At 36.4% G+C, this 27,292-nt stretch overlaps 2 protein-coding genes and 1 long non-coding RNA gene across 4 annotated transcripts in view; 1 reads left to right on the top strand and 2 right to left on the bottom strand.

The window, feature by feature from the left end:
- LOC107831701 (uncharacterized) overlaps positions 1–3,198 on the bottom strand; it is a 15,926-nt gene extending 12,728 nt beyond the window's left edge. The window contains exon 1 of the long non-coding RNA XR_001658428.2: positions 2,851–3,198. This is a non-coding gene — a long non-coding RNA (uncharacterized LOC107831701). The remainder of the gene's footprint in view (positions 1–2,850) is intronic.
- A 40-nt stretch (positions 3,199–3,238) lies between these two features.
- On the top strand, positions 3,239–9,705 carry LOC107831700 (protein disulfide-isomerase 5-2). 2 transcript variants are annotated; one of them, XM_016659488.2, is made up of 5 exons: positions 3,239–4,064; positions 5,486–5,589; positions 6,775–7,145; positions 7,571–7,914; positions 8,927–9,705. In XM_016659488.2, the coding sequence occupies exons 1-5, from the start codon at positions 3,834–3,836 to the stop codon at positions 9,224–9,226; spliced, it is 1,350 nt and encodes a 449-aa protein (XP_016514974.2). In that variant the 5' UTR covers positions 3,239–3,833; the 3' UTR covers positions 9,227–9,705. The 2 variants fall into 2 exon arrangements, with proteins under 2 accessions (XP_016514974.2, XP_016514975.1); XM_016659489.2 differs by having other exon boundaries at positions 3,250–4,064; positions 7,571–7,878.
- Positions 9,706–11,460: 1,755 nt separating this feature from the next.
- On the bottom strand, positions 11,461–24,330 carry LOC107831702 (receptor homology region, transmembrane domain- and RING domain-containing protein 2). Its single transcript, XM_016659490.2, has 4 exons — positions 23,806–24,330; positions 23,146–23,376; positions 14,052–14,456; positions 11,461–12,626 (listed from the first exon to the last, which is right to left on the bottom strand). Exons 1-4 carry the CDS (start codon positions 23,927–23,929, stop codon positions 12,064–12,066), a joined length of 1,323 nt encoding a protein of 440 aa, XP_016514976.1. The 5' UTR covers positions 23,930–24,330; the 3' UTR covers positions 11,461–12,063.
- Positions 24,331–27,292: the final 2,962 nt, after the last annotated feature.

The following is a 27,292-nucleotide window of genomic DNA, read 5'->3' on the forward strand; positions in this document are numbered from 1 at the left end:
TCTACAATTTTAAAATTAAGAAAATGACTTTTTTTAGATCTCTTACGTGTAAAAGTAAATGTCTTATGTGTAAAAAAGAGGTAGGGTCGTAAAACTAAAAACAAGTTTGTAAACAGTCACAAAACTAATTGACCATGTATTTGCATATATTTGGATTAAATGGCAAGATCGAGATAAGTTGAGATAAAAACTATTGAACTGGTTCAACTAACAACTATTGCATATTATACACTGCTGATAGGCTATAATTACGTATTTTAGTCGCTTATTACACTCTAATTTACTGCACTTTAGTTGAGTTTGAATTTTAATCGCTAGTGTCTAGCACTAATTGTGTGTTTTATGCCTTGTAAGAGTGATTTCGAGCTATGTAGATGTTATGGAATGAATTCAAGTAATTTGAAGCTTTGAAGTCTGAGTAAAAGCTCAAGGAATTAAGTCGGGATCGTGTTCAGGGATCAACGGATGATAATTAAGAGCGAACGAAGAATCGAATAGACATATTGCGCATTGTCTAGTAAAATGCACATAACTTTTCGCTCAGAACTCCATTTAGGATCTACAATATATAGTTGAAAAGCTAACTCAAAGGGATACAACTTTCAAGTTTTACGTTTTTCCAAATCCCAACAGAACAGGGTGAAAAGTACGCGTCAAGTGAGCGGCCGCGCTCTTCAGGCCGAATACTGGGTAATATGCGCGGTCACGAGCGCAGCCGCACTAGTCAAATCCGGGAAAAGTGTTTTTTTTCATCTAGGAGAAGGTATAATTGTTTGGGCCCAACCCTACTTGGTATATATACATGGGAAAACGGTATTTTGAAGAAGTTGGACATACTTTTGACACAGATTTGACCTAAGGAGGCAGAGACACAATAGGAGCAAGGCGGGGAATTCTTCTACGAGTTTTTCCTTCCTCTTCTTATTTTTCGTTGTTGGTTATGACTTTTAGTATTGTAGTTTTACATACTATTATGAATAACTAATTGTTATCTAGAGTTTTGATAGAACTTTTTGTAGGATAAATTCTTGTTATATTTTTATATAATTGAGCCGTAGCTTTTCTCTATTTGTTCACTACGTTTATATTGTGGTTGGTTGAAGAGCCCTCAATTAGCTGTGCCTATTTAGTATATATTACTCGGGAGAGAGTGCATATTTAGGTAGTTGTTGAACAACATCATCACTCCTGACGTATGTGAGGAATCAATAACCAAGGGTTTAAAGGTGGGATTAGGGATAACGAAACCTTGGGTACGATCTAAGTGAGCTGTAATTAAAGCCAACTAGCTTAACTCGGGAGAGTATGTCTAGTAAATTGTCGTAATTACTCGGGAGAGAATTACAACACGCAGAGCACTCATGATCGGTAGAGAATACTTAGGCAAAATTATAGAAGACATAGCGGGAAGGATTCCGATAATTAGGAAAATCATAACTCTAGACCTCCTTAATATTTTCTCTCACCTGGAGTACCTTTAGTGTTAATTTATTATTTTAATTTGTTAGTTAGTTAGTTAAATACAAAAATCTTAATATCTGTAAGTTAGTAATTGTTCAAGCTTGTATTCTTGTTGATAGTGAATACAACAAGAATAGGCCAACAAGAAGGTGTTAGACACTCCCGAGTTTCGTGGTTCTAGCACGGTCGCTCAACTGTTATTATTTGGCCTATTTACTGATTTTAATACATGTTTTAACCTATGGTACAATTTTAACTTATTAAACCGCTTTTATTTAATTATTTTTGGGGAAGATTTCAACATCATATAAAACACGTCTTGAACCACGTCACATAAATGCACCCGCGGTCTACGACACATTTCATCTAACGTTGTTGAGATTTGGATTTGGGTCACATAAATGCACACCCGAGTTTAGGAAGTTAAGCATCACAACTACGTCACGGGAACCGTACCCGTAGCTATGACACTTTATTTAATTAACGCGCCTAAAGCAAACTACGAGAATTCAAAATGCTTTCTACACTAAGTTGTAAAATTAATATGAGGGCCATAAGGTATGTGATTCAATTGTGTGAATGGTGCGCCTCAATTTCTTTAAAGTAGATATTTGTATTCAACTATAACAATCGAACACAATCGAATTCCACAAATACTAATGTGCTATCTCTTTACCAGTAAATCGAACCACATTGTGTTTTCACATTAATATCGCATTCCATGTATAAGGATGATGATTTAATTTAATGGTGCCAATATATTATGGTAAATTGTACCATCTCAGAACTTCTTAAGATTTACTTACACTGCTCCAGCGCTGGATTAGTACTAAAGAGTTCAAACAATCAGCACATCGTTTCAAAGGACTTGCTAGATTGACATTATTAAGACTTCTTGTCAAAAAAACTTATAGAAGGCAAGAAAGTGGCATGACATAAAGGAGAAGCATATGCAACAAGAACGGTTACCTGAAAATAGTCCAGCAACACCCAACGCTTAGATACATCAAGGATCCGAAATTATGTATTTCTAATACTTCCAAACAACTTTTGAAATCTAGCCATTTGACACTAATAACCAAACTCAGTTCACACTGCTCTTCGCGTCATTGTTTATATACTTACGAAATTTTATTTTTATTAAACAAACTAAAATAATAATAGCTAGCATAAGATTAATTCATGAGTCAAGAAATTAAAATAATAAATCCAAACAACAAGACATCAGCTAAAGGAACCAAACATCACGCCATTTTTTCCAAAAATAAAGAAGTACGAAAGGGCCAAAGAAACAAATCTTCCAAATAACAATATATACTACTCCAAACTTTAATGCTTATTCAAACAAATTTCAGTAAGTCATAAAGACAAAATACAAAAATAAAATACCTCTAGCGAATCAACTTTATTCTCAGCATCGTGGTGACCTCGACGATATCGAATGGTAGCCTCGACTCAGAAACCTTAACTATCTTTGGTAATGTTGTGGAGGTAAGGATTTAAGTTTTCATGGCGGGTTTGGGGTGAAAAGGGGCTACGGTAGCTACGTTTTCTGGAGCTGAGATTTCAGCTTTTCATGGCTCAAAGTAATTGAAAGAGATTTTAAGGAAGAAAGCTTGAAGAAGAAGACCCAGGTCTGGTATGTGACTCACTTTTTAATCCTACAGATCCGTTCTTTCCTCTCTGTTTTTCCTCTCTGTTTAACTCTTGTTCTTTTAATTTTTTTTTATTTTCTCTTAAAAATAGCTTTATAAAGATACTAGTATATTTAAGATAATAAAAATATTTAGAGAAGACATATAACTACTATAGTAATAAAATTTAAATACTAATTAATATATACTAAAATGCAAAATATTTTTGAACTTTTTCTTCTTATCTTTTGTTTTTGGAAAATAAAATGCCAAGACTATTTTTGTATTTTTTTTCAAAAATAAAACTAACTAGACAAAATATCAACTAGTTAGGATAAGTTAGGATAAGGGAAAATATTTTTGTAGTTTTTTTTTTAGATAAAATAAGGTAAAGAGAGCGATACAAAACCTAAACTAAATATTTACGCTAAAATATGAAAAATCTTGAGAAGGCTCAAAAATCACATGTCTACAATTAGTTTTAATAAAGAGTTTAATTGGTTATATTTTGGACATATTTTTATTGGTATTCAATAAAGAGTTTAATCTATCTAAGTGAAAGTTGTGGCAACTTTATATATTTTATGTATATAGCCAAATGAAAAACAAATGTTCACTTCTTAATTTGAAAAAATAAGAGGAAATACAATGAAATTTGCCACTACGTAAACTATAAAAAGGAAAAAGAAACCAGATCCAGTTCTAGAATTCAATTCAAACTGCTCCACTGAACAAAAGATGCTTCTTCCTCGCTCCATCTTGATCTTCACCGTCGGCCTCCTCCTCCTCCTATCTCCGTCGTCATTACCGTCGATCGAGGCGGCGGAGCAGAAGCAACAGTTCGCTGTCGATGGGAAAGTATTGGAACTTGAAGAATCCAACTTGGACGCTGCAATTTCCACCTTCGATTATATGTTGGTCGATTTCTATGCTCCTTGGTGTGGTCACTGTAAACGTCTATCTCCTGAGGTCTTTCCTTTTTTTCTTTTCTCTCAGTTTGCTTAATTTGCTTATTTTCTTATATTAAAAAGAGCTAGTTTGGATTTGCTTTTACTTGATTGTTGTGTCATTATAATGAAATAAATGAATAAAGGATAATTTACCACAAATTACGAAAAGTAATGATGGAATAAGAGAAACAGTTGCTTTGGTAAAAAAACCATAGGACATAAAAGTAATATCATCTTAAAATTTAGTCTTTTCTTGAGGTTTTATTTCCAAAACATTTCATTTATTAATTAGTTGTCTATGGGAAATTTGATACCTACTAATTTAACAATGAAATTATGGGCACACTCTTGTGGTAGTTAATAAGGTGTTGATAGTGTTAAAATTTGAGACTCGAGAAATTCCTAGAAAAAACGGACACTAGAGAAATAGATGCTTATGATTGATTTTGATTTGAAATCATCGAGGGATGGAAGGCTTATCATGGTCGCGTAATTAAACTTATGGGGAAAATGAAGCTTCCTTCGTGCTATTAAAGAACATAGAATGATTTCAGTTATAACGAAAGAAGATTTTGGATGCTGTATTTTAGGTTCATATCCATGATAGATGAACTGCCAGAAAGAAGCTGTTTTCCATGAACAACAAAGTTTGAGAGGCTGAGTAGAACACATTTGAGGGCTGATTTTAGCAACTGAATTAGCTTGTGTTATGGTCGCTAGTGAGAAATTACTCATTTCGTCATTTGCTGTGACTTTCTTTTCTCTTCTGGTACTGGTCAAATTCTTCCTTGTACCAAATTTGAAAGGTTCATACACACTTAGATATACATTCAGGAGAGCAACAAAGGTTCTAAGATACCTTGGACAGTAAGTCATTCCTCCAGTACAAAAGGTGGAGAATAAGTTGAGAACAACAGAGGAAAGTGGGATCGGAAAAGGAAATTTGATTAAGTTGGCTTAGAGTACTCTTGCAAAGGAAGTTCACTGGTGTCATACAAGATCATGATATGCCACGTAAGTAAGAAGTGATTGTTACCACCTGGTCATCGACTGATGGGCTTACTTCTACTTTATCAGCTGTTCCCTGTCCTCTAAGAGAAAATTTCTCCCTTTATGGGTGCTTCTACATTGGGTTAAGTGTGTTGCTGGTGGTCACTGAAACTGCTTGAGTGATGAGGTTGAATTGTTTCTTTCTAAAGATTGATGGTAGCGATATATTCGTCAATAGAAGAACGTGTTATCAAGCTCTTTACTTGAGTTCACTAAGCTTCATACTCTGTGTTCTATGTTAGTATTCTTTTGCCTCCAAAGGGACAATGATTTTGTTTTCTTCACTATACAAGTGTAGACATGTGAACAATATTTCCTGTTCTTGTCTTTATGGATAATTGGCATTTTAAATGTTACATCACGAAGCACTCTGACAGAAGTTCCTCGCAGTTGGACAAAGCTGCTGCCATTCTTGCTGAACTGAAGCAGCCCGTTGTAATTGCAAAAGTGGATGCTGACAAATACAGTCGTGTTGCTTCAAAACATGAAATTGAGTATGTCTGCTTTATCCATATAAGTTATTACTACAATTATTTTGTCGAGTCATTTTCTCAATATGCAACTTGTTTTCTGGTTAAATTAAGTTGCTCGAACCAAAAGAAGAGTATAAGGTATTCTTTAGTTTGGTAAAACATTTCTATTAGCATTCTAAAAGGATTCTCAGTTTGTGATCTTAATCAATTTGTTATGCTTATATTGATTGCCGAAGAGTGTAGATGCATATCCTATAAAAGAACTCCTGATCCAATATTCATCCCTGTATGAAACCATTTGTATTGCAACAGAAAAAAATGAACAAGGATACTTGTTTAAATCGCATAGACTATCACACACCCGCGCGCATCACACTGATGATCCTGCCTGAGCCCCTTTGCTGTTTCACTACACCTGACAGCTGCCATGATCATCCACTGCCCTACACATATCCCTAACCTCTTCAGAGCTTCTTAATCGTACCTTCTTATATCCCAATTCAGAACATGATCTCAATGTTCCTTCTCTCTTTGAGACTATCCCATATCTAAGTAGTTCCGGCACTTCTAGAATTTTCGTGTACGTCTAATGCTGTTTTCTGATGTAGGATACTCATTTTATTTGGTAAGTCCTTGTCAGAAGCAGGTTAGCCAGGTCAGATAAGCAGTAACAGGCATAATTAGGGAAGTGCTGATGGATAGAAGATAATGCAAGTGGGAATGGGAACGTGGTGCTGAGTTGTGGACTCTGTGGTCCTGAGGATTGGAATTGGGTTCTTGTTTAATCTGTAGGGGATATTCTCTAGAGTCCCCAAGAGGCTGGATCACGTAAAAGCTCAACTTTATTTTTTCCAATCTCTTCCCTTTTCACTACAATATATATTTATGCTGAAATTCAAACATATTTTCCTTTTAGGCAGAGGAAGAGATTTTGAACTGAAAGTTTACCAGATGCTACTTTCCACGCGACAAATAAAATCAAAATAGACATAGACTATACCAATGTTTATTTTAGAAATTTTGGTAATTTACCACTAGTAAATGTTTTCAGTTGTTGTCTGAGATGAATTTAAATGGTGAGACATGGTCAGTAGATCATATAGTCGACCCAACTTGTTTGGGATTGAAGTATAGTTGTTTTTTTGGTAAATGTTTGCAGTTGTTTGGATAAAAAGACACTGAAATGTTTATTTTGTTGCAATGCAGTGGATTTCCAACTTTGAAGATATTCATGCATGGAGTTCCAACAGATTATTATGGACCAAGAAAGGCAGATTTACTTGTGCGATTTTTGAAAAAGTTTGTTGCTCCTGATGTGGCCGCACTCAATTCCGACTCAGCTATTAGTGAATTTATTGAAGAAGCGGGCAAAAGTTTTCCTTTATTCATAGGCTTTGGCTTGAACGAGTCTGCCATATCACATTTGGCGGTGAAATACAAGAAAAAAGCATGGTTTTCTGTGGCAAAAGATTTCTCAGATAAAACAATGGAATTCTATGATTTTGACAAAGTACCTGCACTGATAGCCCTTCATCCGAGCTACCACGAACAGAGCATCTTCTATGGCCCCTTTGAAGGTCAGCTTATCATAACTGCTTCACCAAGATATGAAACTAATTAAAATCATATCCCTACCTCACGCAAATAAGTTTCAACACATAAAGCTTGCTATTCGATATAAGTTCTTTAGATGGACGCAAGTAAGTTCTTGAAATTTTGGTGTAGCTCCAACCTTGTTCTTGCTATATTCTCCTTTCATTTGGAACATGCAAATGACAAATCCTCGGATGTATTTATTCTTGAAATGTCAGTTATAGCTCCTCTAGTTCCATCACACGAGCTTTATATGGTGTTCCTAGTTCGTTATAATTGATCATTTCTGCTATTGATCTGCTCTTCAACTTATTAAAGAACAACTGAGAACTATTTTTAGCTGACGCTGTGCCTTGAATATTATAGCACAAACAATGGCTGAATCTAAGTTTTCCTGCTATGGTTGCAGAAAAGTTCCTTGAAGATTTTATCAAACAGAGCTTGCTCCCTCTGGCTTTGCCTATTAATCAAGATACTCTGAAGTTGTTGAAAGACGACGAGAGGAAAATTGTTCTAACAATTGTAGAAGATGAGAATGATGAGAGGTCAAAAGGATTAGTAAAACTCTTGAAAGCTGCTGCATCTGCAAACCGTGATTTGGTGTTTGCCTTTGTTGGGTTCAAGCAATGGCAAGACTTTGCTGAGTCATTTGAAGTATCTAAGAAAATTAAACTACCAAAGATGATTGTGTGGGATGGAAACGAGGAGTACTTTTCAGTAAGCTCGAAACCTTCTGTTCCTCTCCCTGTGCAAGTATAGTTTTGCCTAAAGTTTACTGCTCTTAATAACATTTTCTTGCATGCTCCTTTATCATGTCAGTTAAGTTAGCGACAAGCATGTCCTCTCTCATTTTATAAGTATATATAGAGACATGAATCTGTAGTTAGCCTAGATTGCTGTTCAGACTTTGTCTCCTTTTTTGCCAATTTCTCATCTATCAATTAACCAGCTTGTAAAGGAAATACAACACTAATTATTCATGAGTCTTATACGAGTTTCAGAGGTCTGCATTTTCAACAAATGATCATGAACCATGACTGACCTGATGGATTTGGTAGACATTGCTAGCCTATGTAAGTACTAGAAGAAAAAGAGAAACAAGGAATGGAAAGCCCAAACAAATGAAATACTGTCAGAAATGCAGCAGTTGGATTTTTATCCACTCTCTGGGTAGTGGATACCACCAGAAGTTTCAGGTCACAAATATTGTAGAACTCTGGCAATTGCTTTCGGCATGATCTTATTCTGGACCTTAGTTTTGCATGAATTTAGAATTTGTCTTTGTTTCTTCTATGAGCATGTTTAATTTGCTTCATGGGGAGTACCAGTCACTTTTAACTTTTAGTAGATTTTATGCCTGCTTAGGTTTTAATAAACTAATAAAGCACTACATGAAAATCATAAGTTGATTTTATCTTGAATTCTTATTGTTTACCTAGTTCAAACATATTTCAATAGATTTTAAGATTTATATGCTCCTATTCTCTGGAAGAATGGATGCATATGGTGAAGCCATAGAGGCACCTTGAAGAAAATTTTGAGTCTTTTATCTATTTTTGAGATGACGTTATGATGTATTGCATAGTGTTCGCAGTCTTAGGAAACATACTTTAGGTTTAAACACTTCATCCTTCAGTTATTATGTTTCTAACACTAGACACCATACTGTAAAAGACATTTGTAACTTCTCCAACTTTAGGACTAAGGTGATAGTGATACGAATTGATTTTTATATACTGATATTGACATTTTACACAAACAACAGGTCATCGGCTCAGACAGTGTTGAAGAGGAAAATCAGGGGTCCCAAATTACGCAGTTTCTTCAAGGATACAAGGAAGGAAGTATTATACAGAAACGTATCACTTCAGATTCTTATAAGGCTTTCAGAAACTCAATGATTGGGATTGGAGCAGTTATTCTTGTTCTCGTTGTGCTACTGGTGGTTACGGTCATGCAGTCTCTTAAAGAGGAGCCCTCAAGAGACCACGTAGATCATCCAAGTAGTTCTGCATCTCCATCAGAAGCACTTCGCTCTGGAGACAAAGAAGACAAGATAGACTAAAATTTTCACTTTGGTGAACGTCAATCCCAATCTGACCGAGATAAGTTGCTTGAGAAATCTTTGAAAAGATGAGCAATCGACATGGCAGTCACTGAGTGGTTCAACCATGTTGGTAACCATAATCATCGTAAGCCAGTATACGAGCAACTATAGTTGTAAGATTGCTTCTAGCGTTTTCTGCATCCAGTGATAGGAAATGAATACTCAGTGCAAGGATTTGTTGACAGTAACGGTTCTGAAAATGGAGACAAATTTTGTTTCGTTCTGTGTAAATGAGTTCAAGACGAAAAACAAAAATGCTGCGAGTTCTATTTCGCAGCTTGTCCACTGTTATAATAAGAATATTTATTTAGAAGCTATTGTAGATCAGGCTAGATATTGAAGATTTTAATGTAGCCGTAAGGTTGATACAGAGGATGAGATCTATGCTACAACGCAGACAAATTTGATACTAAAATTTACTTTTTCTTTGTTGCAAATCAGTAATGGTTTGAAAATTGGTAGCTAAGAAGATCGGGGGGAAGTGTACAGTTAGCCCGTAATAAGACATGTATTTACTTTTAAGCCATTGTTTAAAATGTCTTTAGTCTTTAGTCACTGCTTTAATAAACTTTTACCGGCCCGGATGAAAATACCCTTCTGCTCATAAAATTCAGGACCAAGTGTCCTTAACTTATGAGCTTGTTACTGTAAGTTCAGGACTAGCTGTCCTTAATTTATGAGCTTGTAAGTCTAAGTTTAGGACTACATGTCCTTAACTTTTGAACTTGTAACTCTAAATTCAGGACTACATGTCCTTAACTTTTGAACTTGGAACTCTAAGTTCAGGACTACCTGTCCTTAATTTCTGTGCTTGTAACTCTAAGTTAAGGATCAAGTGTCCTTAATATTTGAACTTCCAACTCTAAGTTCAGGACCAAGTGTTCTTAACTTATGAGTTTGTTACTATAAGTTCAGGACTAGCTGTCCTTAACTTATGAGCTTGTAAGTCTAAGTTAAGGACTACCTGTCCTTAGTTTTTGAGCTTGTAACTCTAAGTTTAGGACTATCTATCCTTAACTATTGAACTTGTAACTCTAAGTTCAGGATTACATGTCCTTATCTTTTGAATTTGGAACTCTAAGTTCAGGACAACGGCAAAACATATGCAGTTATTCTGTTCAAATCAAATGCACAAAATTCTAGGTTATATTTTATCGAACGAGAGGCCTGGAAACTTCCAAAGTCACGGAAAAAGAAGATAATTTGTTGAGGATTTCCCTCTTCCTATTTACAGTCGTCTCGTCTCCTTCCTTGTATAGTCTGTCAATCTCCGAGCAAGAATTGGGTTAGCTAGTGATATGAGATCGCCGAGAGCAAGGACTTTTGACACTGAAGCGAAGAAGATGTGTTGGGCCAAGGTGGGGTCAAGAGATAGAAGAAAGGGTAATACCGTCTTTTCATATTAATTTTAATAGACTAGTGGCTATTTTTGCTCAGCATTAAAAATGCTGAATAAAAAGTAAATATCACTTTAAAAGTGGCTATCCCACACAATTTTTACAGAAGATCCTACATCAAAAATTGTAGTGAAAAGGGAAGAGATTGGAAAATAGTCCATCGGATCTTTATACAAATAGCTGGTCATATTAATTGCTTACTTTTTCTAGCAATATACATAGATTATACATAATTATACACATGTAATATATAAATTATGCATATATTATACATTCACCAGTTATTTTTAGTTTAAATGGTAGGGTGGGCGGCTATTTAGGTTAATTCTTCTTGTAGAAACTACACGTAATAATGAACTTTTGTTTTTTATATAATAATGAACTTGCAAAATGGATTTGTTTATCTAAAGAAATTCTTGGTCGATACTGATACTGCTTCACAGTGGCGGAACTAGAAATTTCCTCAAGGGTGTTCAAACTTGAAAAATGTGAAAAAATTCTCCGACAAAGGATATTCAATATATATTATATACCTCTAAAAGTAATAGTTTTACTTAACAAACGCAATGTAATTTTTCGACGCGACATGTAACTTCGCCACTTAATTGTTATTTAGATAAGTAAAAGTTCTGTCTTCATCTGATAGCATCTCTTCTGCATGTAAATAGACAACAACAACAACAACAACGACCCAGTATAATCCCACAAGTGGGGTCTGGGGAGGGTAATATGTACGCAGACCTTACCCCTACCCCGAAGGGTAGAGAGGCTGTTTCCAGGATCTGCACGTAAATAGACAAATAACAATATTTTGTATTCAAGAATAGGGAAAAAAATTTAAACCACATATACTGAATTCTCTTCAAAAGGCCACCCTTAATCCCCCAGCACCCACACCCAAAAAACACGTATTCTACTGAATTCATGACCTAACAAAAGTATCCTGCTCAAACATACAACAAAGTCACCTCCATAACATTTATCTACATACAAGCTCGAGCTCTAAGCGAGATGTTTCAACTAAAAGACCTAAACCATCTAGCAAAGGAGACTCCTAAGAACATCAATAACACTAGATAAACAAAAAGCAAAACAACAAACAAGAAGGATATGTAAAGGGGGCAAACTGCATACAGTATGAACACCCATTTCTTTTCGTGTGTACACTCATAAATACCTCAAAATAAAAACCGAATATATCCCTCCTTTAACCAACATAAGGGAATGTCACGCGATAATGTACAAATCTAGAGGTTCCTGTCCGTATTCCTCCATCTGCCAATGTGTCAAAGCTGCTGATCTTTAAAGACTTTAGGTGTTTGATTTGAGGTGCAAACAACCCAACCACATTGATCCCTGTAAACAGGGTAGCACAAGCTTGACCCCAGATTCAACAGATCATGACTCACATCCCGGAAGAGACTGAGCTGAAGCAAATGGTGAAAAGCTAGTGGTTGACTCACTATGACGTAGAGGGTTTGGATACCGACTTGAGGATCCAATATAACTCGACGAGGCATTTCCTGGACTAGGAACATATGGAGACATGTATCTTGAATTAAGAGGAGATAGCCCCAATGAGTGAGAGGAAATCAAAAAAGCAGACGCACAAGATCTCTGGGAAGATGCATTTTGAAGGTCAAGTGAACTGCGACTTATAGTAAGATGAGGAGACTGATGGTAGGACTGAAGTGACTGGCGGTTATAAGGAGTAGTAGAGATTGATTGAGGACGAGAAATTGAAGGGGATCGGAATGATCCTCCTGGGCCTATTTGTATTGCTGATGATGATGAAGCTAAAGACGATGACAATGAAGATAGAGAAGCTAGACTGGAAGAAAGCAATGGTGTGGATTCTGATGCTGGAGGATCTCCATTGCTGGTTCTTGCATCACGTTTACAGACAGGGCAAAATGTTCTCCATGATGTAAGCCAAGCATCAACGCACATAGCGTGAAATTCTGCAAAATTCCAATAGAGAGGAAATCTATTAAAACACACAGGATGGCAAATATCAACAAATTACTGCCTAAAGTTTTTCCTATTAACTAAAGAGTTACGTAAATCCCCCATAAACATACTAAATTAGTGCATTTCCTACGAGATAGAAATTTAAAATGCTCCTAAAGATTCGGTAGCAACAGGCAACAACATTTATATCAGGTTCCGCTAGCATCTTGACAATGATAATCATAATGTTCATAAAAAAAGCCAAACAGACCCAGAATATAAATTTTGAGATTTACTCTAGACTTTTGTTAAGTATCCTAAATTGTTAAGTCTCCTTATATGAATCTTTGGGCAATCCCTAGTTTATGAGCTAGCTTTTGGATTGAGTTAGACCCAAGGTCCAATTCTTAACATTGTAGTAGAGCCAAACCCATTCCTATTCGTTGGGCCCCCATGTTTTGTCGTCTTAAGTGCCCCACATTGGTGGAGGAGGAAATGGATTGTCCCCTTATATGGTCTTTCGGCAATTCTTACCTCATGGAGCTAGCTTTTGGGGTTGAGTTAGGTCCAAGGTCCATTTCTTAACTTCTTTCAAAAGTGAAAAGCACAAAAGAGCAACAACACTCCTGGAAATGTTTCTTCGATGTAATTGCATTACCTATAGAAAATACAAATTTACCTAACATATCAGAATTTAATGCTTCTCTCGGCTGCCTTAGTTAGAGACTCGGATAAAATGGCAGCTTAGTGACTTGTGATACCTCCCAAAGAAATTAACTCAGGTGACCGACCACTTCCACAATCTTTTTTTTGGTTAGGAAAGCTTCAGAAACAGGATATATTGCAACGGCTTTAGACTATGGTTTTCTGATCCACTTTGACACCACTAATTCCAATTCGCTCCTGAAGCAATGTTTTACAGATTTGAATATATACTAAAATGCAACGTTTTGTGCGATTTAAGAAAGTCCTTGGAGTGGAAATGCTATATACAATTCCTTCAATCCAAAAATTGTGGTAGAATAATATCTATTTATTTTATAAAGTAAAATTATGAAGTTTGGTAGAGTTATAAATCTGCAAAATCTCATCATAACGTTTGTCCGTAATAGCCAAAGCAACTAACAGGATTGGGATTGAGGCACACAGGTTAATAGCCAAAGCAACTAACAGTACTGGGATTGAGTAATACAGTTTTCGTCCAAAAAGCAAAAAAAATCCTTAAGCAATTTTAGCAGTTAACCATCAAGACCTACGCACACAACATCAATCAAAATGCTGCCTGTGCTGAGGTTGCGATTGGCTGTAAGTCGTAGATGAGGGGGAAGTCATTTAAATTCCCCAAAAAAGTCACAAAAAATGAAATATCTACTAACAGTGCACAGCACCAACCCTGATGTAAACTATGATGACGTCAGGAAGAGAGATAAACTTACTGTGGCGGCATGGAAGAATTCTAAGCTTGTCTCCCACACTATAGTCTTCAAGACATATAGCACATGTTACAGATGTACAATTATCCTCCAGAACTGATGTAAATATCAAACTTGGCATTGCTTTCACCAGACGACTACTCATTCCATGAAATTCACGAACACGTGAGGCCCGGGGGCGTTCTCTTCGTATCCGATGTCTACGGATAAAGAAGCAGGTAGCGAGTACTGCTGACATTGCGAGCAACGAAATAAATGATATAGCCATGATCGACCAGGCAGAGTTTTCAAAGCTCGGGATTATCCATACTTCCACATCACTGTCACCAGCATACTTTGTAATTTTTTCTCCTGATACTCTAGAAACAAACACCGCGAGTATCTTCACACCATCAGAGTTTCCTGCCACTGTACCATGTGACTAGTTAAGTTAAACACTTTGATTTCAACAGTTCTAAAAACTAGCAAAAGGAAGCAAGAGATGAAAAAGGGCCAGTGGTATAATTGTCTCCTAGTTCCTAGATATCAGGAATGAAATTTATGATACCACTAAAAACTACAGGCTAAGCCAAACCCAGAAGATGTATCTGTAACGCTGACAATTCAAACACTTGCCAACCAAGATCACATTGTACTTGTTTGAGCTTTGCTATAAACTGTTGAGACATAATACAACTAATTAAGAATATGCTCTTTCTAGCAACATAAGCTTTTAGATGAATGACCAGACAATTTAACGTGGTATTAAAGCAAGAGAGGTACTAGGTTCAAATCCATAGCTACCAAATTAACAAACATGTTTGATTTAGGGTTTTTTTTTTTTTTGGGGGGGGGGGGGGGAGATTTGAGAATAATCAAAAGTATGATATCTCCAACAACTTAAGCTTTAGATACGAAGGTCACACAATTCAAACATAAACAAACAAGCCGGCTTCAAATATCTTGAAGCTAATTCTTTTAGTGAGAGGATGGCATCCATTTATACAAAAAACAGTTGAGAAACCTTGTAACTTGAGCTCGAATCTCATTTTCACGACAGCTTTATTATAAGACACCATCCCCCACCCAGTGGAGAGAGAGAGAGGGACATCTATAGAAGTTCAACATACGAACAAGCCGACTTCAAAAATCTTGAAGCTAGTTCTTTTAGTGAGAGGATGGTATCCATTTATACAAAGCACAGTTGGGAAACCTTGTATATAAAACTTGAGCTCGAATCTCACATTTTCATGTAGGCTGTCTACTTTTTGTACACATGGGACTTAAGTCTCAAAACGTCAATAACTTATCACCTTATCTAAAAGATCAGCCTAGCAAAAAACACTAGCCAGTGTTAGCGAAAATTTGCTAATTCGTCAAAATGCACTTTTCACCCAGTTACCAGTTACTAACCAAAAGTCTTCAGCTGAAAATAGACATAACATATGATCATCACTTATCAAACGGAAAAAAAAAAAAAAAAAGAAACTTGAACTATTATCCTGCCATTTTTTGCTGTTTCTAAAACTTTTATCCTAGTTGAAAAGGAAACATATGAGTTACTGCTTATTTATTCTTCAATCGATTCTATCAACTAATGCCTACATTATGCAAGAAGAAAGTGCAACAAAATAAAAGGTTTATAGACCTCCTCAAAAAGATATCCAGTTCAAGCCACACAATCATTATGGTCTATTAAGAAGATAGGAATGATTATACTCATCAAAATATCCATTTATTCATAAGAATACTTTTAGACAACACTACTTTTTACAGAGACAATTAGAAGCCATGCATAGGCTCCTTCTCACCAAAAAAAAAGGACTCCATAGACAACACTACTTTTTACAGAGACAACTAGAAGCCTGCATAGGCTCCTTCTCACCAAAAAAAGGTTAAAAAAAAAATCTGGCAAATGATGTTTCAAACTCTCTCAAGAACAGTGATATGTAAAGCTATCGGAGATGCTTTGCTACATACTTTTTCCGACGACCTCATCTCCCTCAGCGAGAACCAACCCCAAACCGACCAAACCCCAGCACTTATTTCCGGCAACAAGATCTCCACGCGCCGTCACGCGCGAAACAGTCCAGCCTTTTTCCGGCGAGATCTGAGCCACGCGCCGGCGCATGTGGCTAATCCCGACCACTTTTCAAATTTTTTTCTTCAACCAGCCTGCTCAACAGCCTTTTCCGACCCAACCCATCCCTTTTTCATCAAAATCTGAATACTTTTCTATTTTCCGGCGACAAAATACCAGATTCCAGGCCTCTTTTTCAAAAAAATTTCTCCACTCAGCCTAATCACTAGGCGTGTCCGACCAGACCCATTCCAGTTTCACCAAATTCTGAACACTTCTATTTTCCGGCAAAGGAACACAAGATTACGGGGACTTTCTAACAGCATTTATTGCTGACAAATCAATTGCCCATCCTATCCAACGGGAAAATCCTACAATGAGGGAGAACAACATCATCTATTTTGCAATGGGCTTCAAGTCATATGAAATAGGGAGATGCTCAACAAATGCGGAAGAATGGTTTGAATGGACAGAGAGAGGGAGAAGCCTAATTAGAAGATCGACGTTCAGCATGAAGACGATGGTATGGTTGTGTGAAAATCTGAAGGAAGCTTCGAAGGTGAAAGGAAATCATGTGAAAAGATAGAAAATCAAGGAAAATTTCTCAGAAATAAGTTGTGCGAAGAACTACAACAAACATGGTCGTTATATAACCATCATTAAAGTCCAAGGCAGGGGAATTATTAATGTTCCGGAGGTGGCATTCAATTCAAGTTGGTCAGATGTTGCAGCAAAAATAGAAAGGTTCATGAATGGCGGGGTATGGAGGAATACAATTATCGCTCCAAAAGTCATTGAAGGACTTCTGTATTCAAACACAGTCAGAAATCATAAGTGGGCAAGCAGAGAAATGAAGGAAGCGGAGGTCCAACAAGAAGGAGATATTATACACATTTCTGGAGATTTAACACACAATGATCTGCTAGGTAGGTGTCTGGTGGGATTCATTACAGAAGAAAGCTCCGAAATTGCAACCTTATCGGAAGTTCGTAAATAGGCAGCAAATTCTTGGAAGCAAGCACATGGTATCATCATTTACGAGATGCACCAAAATAGGTTTCTCTTCGAATTCCCTTCGAAGCTAATCGCTGACCATGTACTGAGAAGCGAATGGTATTGGAAGAAACACAAAGTTAAGCTCCAATGGTGGAATCCGATGGTGGGGTCTGTTCCAAGAAATAAAATGATGAATCATGTATGGATTAGACTAGTAGGACTTCCACTACATCTATGGTCTCAAAAAGTTTTCAAAGAAGTTGGGGAATTTTGTGGTGGCTGGATTGAAACTGAGGAGGAAACAGAACTAAAAAATCATTTGAAATGGGCAAGAATAAAGATGAGAGGAGATGGATCTGCAGTACCAAAAACAGTGAAAATAGAATGTGAAGGGGTAGTCTTTTAGATTCAGATCTGGTGTGAAGCTTCGGTGAGTACGTACGGCGGTGCTGCAGTCAAGCAGCCAGCAGGGGGAGTAGCTACATGTGTTTTGATGGAACATGTGGGTAGCTCAAAGCAGGTTCAGCCTATCCCTAAAAGAGCAACTGACCAGTCATGTGACTCTTTAATGAGTACTAATAGGGCTTCGCAGCACTACAACAAAAAGGATTTGGGCCCAGATTCATTGGCTCAAATTATATCTGAAGAGAAGGCTTTTAAAACACCATTCACAAAACACATGCCAGATCCCTTTAATGAAGAGATAACATCTATTCAGTTTGAACCTTCTGTGGTAAATTAAACAACCATTGTTTTGGAGGAACCAAAGGAAAGCAACATCGTCAGCTCACAAGAAGAGGAAAAAGAGAGGGAGGATGATGGAGATAAAGAAAATCAACAAGAAGCTACTCCTGAAGATAATGCAATGTTGATTCTTGCTGAGCACGAAGGGAAGGGACAAAATTCAGAGGAATACAACAACATGCACATGCAGTCAAAAGAATTTGATATGTTTGTGAACTAGGCAATTGAAGAAGTTGTGCCTCTAAACCATCAAAACTTAGAGGCAGAAGAAGACCTGGAATTTGAAGCATCAATTTGGGTGCATCAGAATATCATCAGATTGAGCAAAGAATTTGGGGTGGATTTTAGTGGATGTGAGAGAGAAGCATTGGAACTTTACATGAAAATTGACAATAGAAGGCAAGCGAACAAAGGGAAAGAAGTTACTTACATTGTCCAGACTATAATGAAGAAGGGATTCAAAGAGCTGAAAGGTCTGGATATTGGAAGTAATTTCAAGAGCAATGGAACTAGAAGCAGGGGGAAGCATCATCAGCCATAGCCAATGTCAGTGAATATCATATCATGGAATGTTAGGGGATTTAATAGAGTCAGGAAAAGGAGATTGATTAAAAGTTTGATACTCAGCTGGAAGGCAGAAATCTTTTGCTTCCAAGAATCTAAAATAGAAGGGGATATTAGGGAGATTGTAAAGAATTATGGGGTCATAGATGGGTGAAATTTGCTAAGCTGGAAGCTAGTGGGACTAGAGGCGGTATTGTAGTAATGTGGGATGGCGAGGTATGTTGTGTTGGATCACATACAGATACATGTAAATTTTCAGGCAAGACTCAGGAATATACATGGCATCTGTCAGCTGTGTATGCTCCTAATGATAGAAAAAAGAGGGAGGAAGTATGGTGGGAGCTAGCAGGTGCAAGAGGTCTCTTTAATGGACCTTGGGTGGTATGTGGGGACTTCAATACTGTAAGGTACCCATCAGAGAAGAAAAATTGTTCCAGATTCACAAGAGCTATGACCGACTTTTCAAACTTCATTGAAGACATGGAACTGATAGACATCCAATTATCAGGAGGAGAGTACACACGGAGAAAAGGCGACAGACATATAATAGCAGCCAGATTGGATAGATTCTTGATTCCTGCTGACTGGAATGAAGATTTTAGAAACATAAAGCAATCACTGCTTCAGAGAGTTACCTCATATCATTTCCCATTGATGCTGCAATGTGGTAGTTGGGATCCAGTTAAATCATACTTTAAATTTGAGAACTGGTGGTTGGACACTGAAGGATTCAAAGACAGAATTGAAGAATGGTGGAAGTCTTTCACCTGTGAAGGAAGGCCAGATTTCATTCTAACTTTGAAGCTTAAATACTTGAAGACAAAGTTAAAGGAATGGAGCAAAACTCTACAAGGCAACTTAGCATTACAGAAAGCAAGTATCTTCAACCAACTTGTAGTGCTGGAGGAGTTACATGACCGGAGAAGCTTGACAGAGGAGGAAATATTTACAAAAACCACATTGACCATGGAGTTTGAGGAGATTGCAAATCATGAAGAAGTAGCATGGAGACAAAGATCCAGGGCCCTTTGGTTAAAAGAGGGAGATAGGAACACCAATTTCTTCCACAGAACAGCCAATGCTCACAGGAGATTTAATAATATAGCTCAGTTGATAGTAGAAGGGGAATCTCTGCAAAACGCGGAAGACATCAAGAAGGAGGTGATTAGATTCTATCAAAACCTATACACAGAAGAAGAGGAGTGGAGACCAATAGGTTCCATCAGAAACAACCAGATGATCACAACAGAGGATAACTCAATGCTGGAGAGTCCATTTGGAGAGCAGGAAATATGGGACAGTGTTAAGGCATGTGCAAGTGACAAAACACCAGGTCCAGATGGTTTCACAATGGCCTTTCTCACTACCTGCTAAGAAGTGGTTAAAAAGGATGTGGTAGCTGCTGTTCAGATTTTTTATGAACATGGAATCTTTGAAAAGAGCCTTAATGCCACTTTTGTCGCTCTGATTCCTAAGAAGCTGTGGCCAAAGAACTGAGAGATTTCAGGCCTATCAGTCTGATAGGTAGTATATACAAAACTATCTCCAAGTTACTGACTGAGAGGCTAAAAAGGGTGGTCAATAAACTGGATATAAAGAAAGCATATGATCATTTGAATTCGAAGTTTCTGCTTGAAACACTAAGGAAAATGGGCTTTAGTGGAAGATGGATTAACTGGATAAAATACTGCATCTCAACTGTAAGCTTCTTTGTACTCATCAATGAGCCCCAGCTGGTTTTTTCCCTTCCCAAGAGGGGTCTGAGACAAGGGGATCCCCTTTCCCCTTTCTTATTCATTATTGCTATGGAAGTTTTGAACGATATGCTAAAAAGAGCACAGACAAACAATTGGATCAGAGGCTTCAAGGTTTATTGCAGGGCTGATAGCAACATGAGGATTTCACATTTGCAGTATGCTGATGATACTTTGGTGTTCTGTGAAGCTGATAGAGAACAACTGAAAGTACTAAGGGTGATATTCATTCTTTTTGAAGCCACTTCTGGACTACGCATAAATTGGTACAAAAGCTTCATTTATCCCGTAAATGAGGTAATGGAATTACAAAGTCTTGCTGATATTCTAGGCGGGAATGTAGGTGAACTGCCTACTGTATATCTGGGGATGCCATTAGGAGCCAAGAGTAAGTCAAAAGGAATTTGGAATGGAGTGTTGGAGAAGTGTGAAAAGAAGCTAGCAAATTGGAAGAATCATTATCTATCTATGGGGGGCAGACTAACTCTGATTAACTCTGTACTAGATGCCTTGCCTACTTATATGATGTCTCTTTTTCCAATCCCAGTCAATGTAGTGAAGAGAATTGATGCCTTAAGAAGGAATTTCCTATGGGAAGGCAACAGTGAGAAGAAGAATTTCCACCTGGTTAATTGGAGCTCTGTGACTACTAGCAAAAAGGCAGGGGGACTGAGAATAAAAAACATAAGAATTCAAAATCAGAGTTTGATGATGAAGTGGCTATGGAAGTTTGCAGCAGATGAACAATCACTGTGGACGAAGGTTGTTACGGAGAAATACGGAACGGAAGGAAAATGGACAACCAAATCAGTGAGAACTCCATATGGTGTCAGTGTGTGGAAGTCAATTAGGAATCTGTGGCCAAAACTGATTAACAAATCCAAGTTCAAAGTAGGAAATGGTAGGAAAATTTCACTGTGGGATGACAATTGGCTAGGACAAGGACCATTGAAGGATCTCTTTCCTGACATATATTCCTTGAATCAGCAACAACAAGTAACATTACACGAGGCATGGACTAATCGGGGATGGAATCTTACATTCAAAAGATTGCTAAATGATTGGGAGATTGAAAGAGTAACTGACTTTTACAATACTTTGGAGCGATTCAGTGGTACCAACTTTAATCAAGATCTTATCGTATGGCAAAGGAATAGGCAGGGGAGGCTTTCTGTTGGGTCTGCTTACAAGGAATTCAACTTGTCTAACAACCAGGTTGGTTGTTGGCCATGGAAGATGATATGGAAAGTAAAAATTCCATACAAGGTTGCTTGTTTTACATGGATACTAGCAAAAGAGGCAGTACTAACACAGGACAACTTAATCAAAAGAGGATTCCACCTGTGTTCTAGATGTTACATATGTAGAGAGAAGGCAGAGACAATTAGCCATCTTTTTTTGCACTGCAAACTCACTGTACAACTATGGAGAATCTTCATCAGCTTAAGGGGAATTTCATGGGCAATGCCGGGAAGAATTAATGATGTTCTAACTTGCTGGAATAAAGAGGGCAACATTTCTAGCTATAAAAAGAGATGGAGAATAGTTCCAGTATGCATATGGTGGACAATCTGGGAAGAGAGAAACCAAAGATGTTTTGAAGACAAGTCCAGTAACATCCAGAAGATAAAGATGAAATGTTTGGCTCTTTCCTATTTTTGGTGTAAAGGAAAGTTTATGGAGGATCATGAATCCATTTTTAATGTTCTAGATTCCTTGTGAGATGACCAAGGTTTTATGGGCACTTTCTTTGTAAATATGGGTGACTTCACTTTTTTAGTGAAGTCTTTTTATTAATATATAAATATGTTACCTTCTCAAAAAAAAATCCATCAAAAAGATCCGGCAAATGATCCCATCCTGTATTTTTTGTTGTCTTTGGACTGAGAGGAATCGTAGATGTTTTGATGGCATTTCAACTTCCAATGGCCACCTGAAGTCTAAATGTCTAATGAGTCTCTTTAGTTGGAGTAACCTCTCCCCTGTAAATGACATTATTCCCCTCCTAGACTTCATTAGCTCTCTCTCATTGGTTTAGTAACCTCTGATTTTTGCTCTTGGTTATCTAAAGGCTCTAGAATAGTTTTTTGTCCTACTGAGTTAACCAAGACTCTCTTATGTAACTTTTGCATCTTCTTGATGCCTTTAATACAATACATTACTTTATCAAAAAAAAGTTTAAAAAAAAGGACTCCATAGACCTATAAGAAATACTATAAGAAACTTGATAACAGGTAAAAGCTTTAAAGTTTCTTCGTCATGGATCAACTTCTTCCACTATGCCTGACATTTTATAGCAAAGCTCGAGCATTTTCTTGATGAGATTGCCTAATGTTACATATCAAGTTTGTGGAGGCCGCGGCGAGTACACCATGTCAATGTGAGTTCTTTACTCTGTTTGCCTTTCCAAAACACCACCTTACTTGTACCTCAACATATCAAGATTAACTGAGATGATATTCGACTTGAATCAGTTTCAGTGATATTCCATTTACTAAATTACCCATAAGTCATTCTCTTGCCACTTACATAACTAAGTATCAAGTAAAATAACACACTTCAACCAGAGAGTTTGAGCTGAATCAGTTTCTTTAACTAATTATGTTAGCAACGGAATCCCAAGCTTATGGAATTGTTGATCTTGCAGCGGTTAAAGGAAAATAACATGGATTTTGTGCAAATCTGGGATTTTGAGATTTTATCTTCGAATTGAATATTCTATTAAATAGAAGTAATTCATCATCATTCGGTTAGGATCAATCTAAACCAACCCATCATATTATGTATACGATACAACATGCCAACTATTAAACAACTTATTAGAAATACAAGACAGCCAATCAAAAATGTCAGGAAATCCCCCGCTCTTCGGGGGTGCCCTCAGTGTCGAGGAACATGTACTAGGGTGTATGTGCGTAAAATCTAAAATTGCAGGTAAGTTGAAAATCAATAATATCAGAAGGAAGGGAAGAGTCATTACTTGCAACTAGATCACCATATTCATCGTCATAGATAATGGCTGCTTTGAAACCTGCAGCTTGGGCTCGTCTGACTTTATCTTCGAAACTACATCGACCCCTAATTATGAGCAAGAATGGATCATGGGTGCTGTTTTTAGCTGGTTCAACCTTATTAGTCAAGGTCGAGCAGGCATCTAAAGGCTCTGCCACATACAACGTCCCGCACATGCCTGATTCCCTCGCTGACGGAGCTGATATTAAATATTTAGTACAAATTACAACAGCATCAAAGAAACAACATATGTTAAAAGAAAATAAAACACCAAGACTAATTTTTCAATGATAGTACCAGCATTAAATTATCATGAACCAAACCATACCCCATCCACATTTTCTAACTTACCTACGCCACAGTAAACTATTTGCCCAAAATTGGAAGAAAATAAACAGAAGCAACAACAACAACACCTACCCCAAAACAGAAGCAACAAAACTACTACCCCAAAAGAGAACCAGCTAAAATTTGACTGATAAGCAAATAAAGGTCAAGCACTAAAGTTAAACAAACTAACCAGACCATTCCATCATACAACAAAAACATCAATTACAAGAAAGATCAAAATTAAAACACAAATCAATAGTGGGTAGAAGCAAAGCAAAAGTTAAGATTTTTAACTCACCAAAATTAGCTTCAATGTCTTCAAATGATAAAGTCACGTTCTTACCTATCAAAACCACATTGCCAAACACTCTAGTACACAAAACACACACAAAACTCAAGTACCAAAATACCCACAAATTCATTATCTCTAATAAATAGCTTATAAAAAGAAGAAAAAAGTATCAATTCACCATCTTTGAGTCCCAAATCTCAAAAACCCCACAACCCCTTTAGCCAATTTTCAAGAAAAAACCCCCTCAAAAGGAAAAAAAAATCACTCTTTACTTTGATGAAAGAATAGAAACATCAGCTTCCATTCTCTATACAGAAAGAATGAAACATTCGATTGTGAATAATTTTTGGTTCTTTTTCTCCCTTTTTTGGTGTCTAGAAATGGAGAGAAAAGGAGAAATTTTTGGAAGGATTTGGGAATTTTCGAGTGAGTATTTCAACAGAAGAAGAAAATACTTATTTTGCCATTTATAGATGTCTCTATGGTGTGCTCACTGTGCTGTGATAATTATCTGGAAGCTAAAAAGACAAGTGAGGGGGAAAATGTGAATCAATAAAAAGGAGAAAGAAAAAGGGAAGGAAAAGGAGGGGGGAAATATTACTGCAAATTGCAAAAACCAAAAAGGAAAATGACTTTGAGAAAGTAACCTCCACTATTTTTGAAAAGACTTCAACGTCCAGTTTCTTTTTTTCTTAAAAAATAAAAAATAAAAAGAATGTTAGTGCTTTTAAACTAGCAGAAATTTTGATATATTTCTTTTATTACAAACTTATGAAATTAAAAGGGTTTTTTCTTGAGATAATTTTTTCTTTATGCTCCGCTCTCCCATATCTATAGCGTCCGTGATTAGGCTCTTCAATTGTATATCATTCAAAGATAGGGTGGCACAACTCCCAAATCAAGGGAATTGTTACATCTCGTATATCCCCTTATTCTCGATATGTTATGATACACCGAAGTGAATAGGAGCGGATTGAATCTATATTGCAGTGAAGCATCAGTCGCATCCAGATTTAATTTTTTTTTCATTATTCAAATACTACCAAAGTTTGACTACCATCAAAACCATAAACGAAAATACTACAAGATCAATTTTCTCCGGATAACTATTGCATAATAGTTTGCAATTGTGGATGAAAAAGAATATAATGTTGTTGTGTTAGAATCTTTCATTTGAAGTAGATTACAAAGATCCTTCCTAATGGAAATATATCGGGCCTAACAATAATAAAGACAAAATATAAAACTGATCAATCCATTAAAACCAATGGAATATTATATCTCATGAGGTCTTTGAATATGAGTATGAATAGTTTGATCAACTGTTTTACTTTCTGAAATTGAGGCAATATCAGTTGGTCCTTTCTTATTACCCATTTCTTTTATTAAAATAGTCAAATCATCAAGTTTTTTATCAAGAGAACCAATATGTTCTCCTAAAATTTTTACATACAAACCCAAGTAATTGTTTTGAGAAATCAATTTATTAATTTCTGCAATACTAATAGCTGTCACGTTATCATCAATAAATTTTTGAAAGGCAGTGAAAGTAATACCAGTATTATTAGGTAGAATAAAGGGAGCTTGATGAGGATAAATTGCTTTAGTAATATTACCACTTCCGTCTTTATAAGATCTTTCCAATACCTCTATATAAAGAGGTAAATAAGTTGTTATAAACCAAGGAACAAAATACATAATTTGATTATGCAAGGCACAAGTTTCATAAAATTCTTGAGATATATTGTTCAAATCATCATTGCTATAAGTATCAAAAAACCATGTTTTAAACTGGTTCCACTTATTACTAAAAAAATCCTTTTGAATATAATTACGTGCCCGAGAACCGGGGCTAAAATCTATTTGGTGTGGAATCATTAAATATTATTGGGGTTACTTAGAATAATTTATGAATTATTATACCATGTTATTTGATGATAAGGTATTGATCACTATTCTTAAAGTGATTAATTTAAACAGAGACTTAAAGGAACCCATACTTGAAAAAGTTATGGCTCACACTATTCATAATATTGAAGAAGATTACTCTAATTCTAATGAAGTTATTAATATTCTTCAGTTAATTGAAAATGAGTTTCCCAGCCAAGATTATATCGGCGATAGAATTATGATATCTTTTTTAATTAATAATGACTTGCTATTTATGCAGAATGGACCCTTCATGGGCCACCAGGGGCAGAGTAGGACTTATTCTCAGGGATCGTCATACGGATCCTCATCAAATTCCCCAGTAATACAAAGAGGAAAAAAGAGTTTGATAAACTCAAAGGTACCGCATACAGGTGAATCATCAGGACATTCTATACATCTGGAAGATATTCCAGAAGATAGTCCTTTATATGGACATCTGCAAGCTTATTTGGCATCCAAAAAGCAAAGTGATACTTTTGCTTCAATTGCTAAAGAAGAAGACAACGATGATATCAAGTCATACGAAAAATTACCAAAGAGAGAAATGATATTTCTCCTTGAAAACTCTGAGATTCCGAAAAGAAGAACCATGGAAAATATTCCAGAGATATCTGATTAATGGATTATACTACCCGGACGAATCATATAAAATCCGCACTTATTATGAGACTATCCTAATCAGTACAAGAAGTGCAGAATTTCAGCACTTTTCGGGTTATAACACAAACGAAAACGTTTATAACTTTTCAAAAGTCATTATCAAACAGATTATATCTGTTGAAGAATGGGGTATTTCAACAATGAAAGAAAGGCATATAAGCCTTAATAAATCACCTATGAATTTTACTTATTGGGATTATATCCAAGCATTTGATAGGGTGTTTTATTATAATAATGAGAGACATAAACATACTTGGTTTATCAAAGTATGTGCAAAGGTATTTACAGGACCTATCCCTAACTGGTTTTTAAACTGGTGGTCATACCACGGTCCCACAACAAAAATTCTGTCTGAACCATTCCGTAAGTTATACAAAGAATGGGCAAAAGTTTCGTCGTTCCTAACCGAGTTATATCACGCAGATCATATCTGCTACCTAGAAAAAATTGATCAAATCTACTTTTTTATTGAATTCTCTATCCCCTGGATCCATAAATGGACTCCTGAATTAGGTTATACGGAAGAACAAATCCCTTATTTATATAGAGTATTCTAGAACAATTTTTGGGACAAATTGATGAAGACTGATCCCAAAACAAAAACATTATATGGACAAGAATTATTGGATTCCATTAAAACACAAATCCAATTATATGTAGCGACCCCTCAAAAGAAGATGATAGAAGAGAGCACAGTTAAACATATTGCTCGAAGAATATCAATTCAAGAAGGAGATAAAATTGATTTGATAAATAAATACTTGGAAGAAGTGAAGAGAAACTTGCTTCAGTCACTAGATCAGTGCGAAAAATCAGACACTTCAATGCGAAGTGAGACAAGTGGTGATGACCTTATGGAAGATACACAACCAATATAGCCAGAAATAATATTATCTGACAG

This window comes from Nicotiana tabacum, chromosome 6 (assembly GCF_000715075.1).
Source record: "Nicotiana tabacum cultivar K326 chromosome 6, ASM71507v2, whole genome shotgun sequence".
Lineage (NCBI taxonomy): Eukaryota > Viridiplantae > Streptophyta > Magnoliopsida > Solanales > Solanaceae > Nicotiana > Nicotiana tabacum.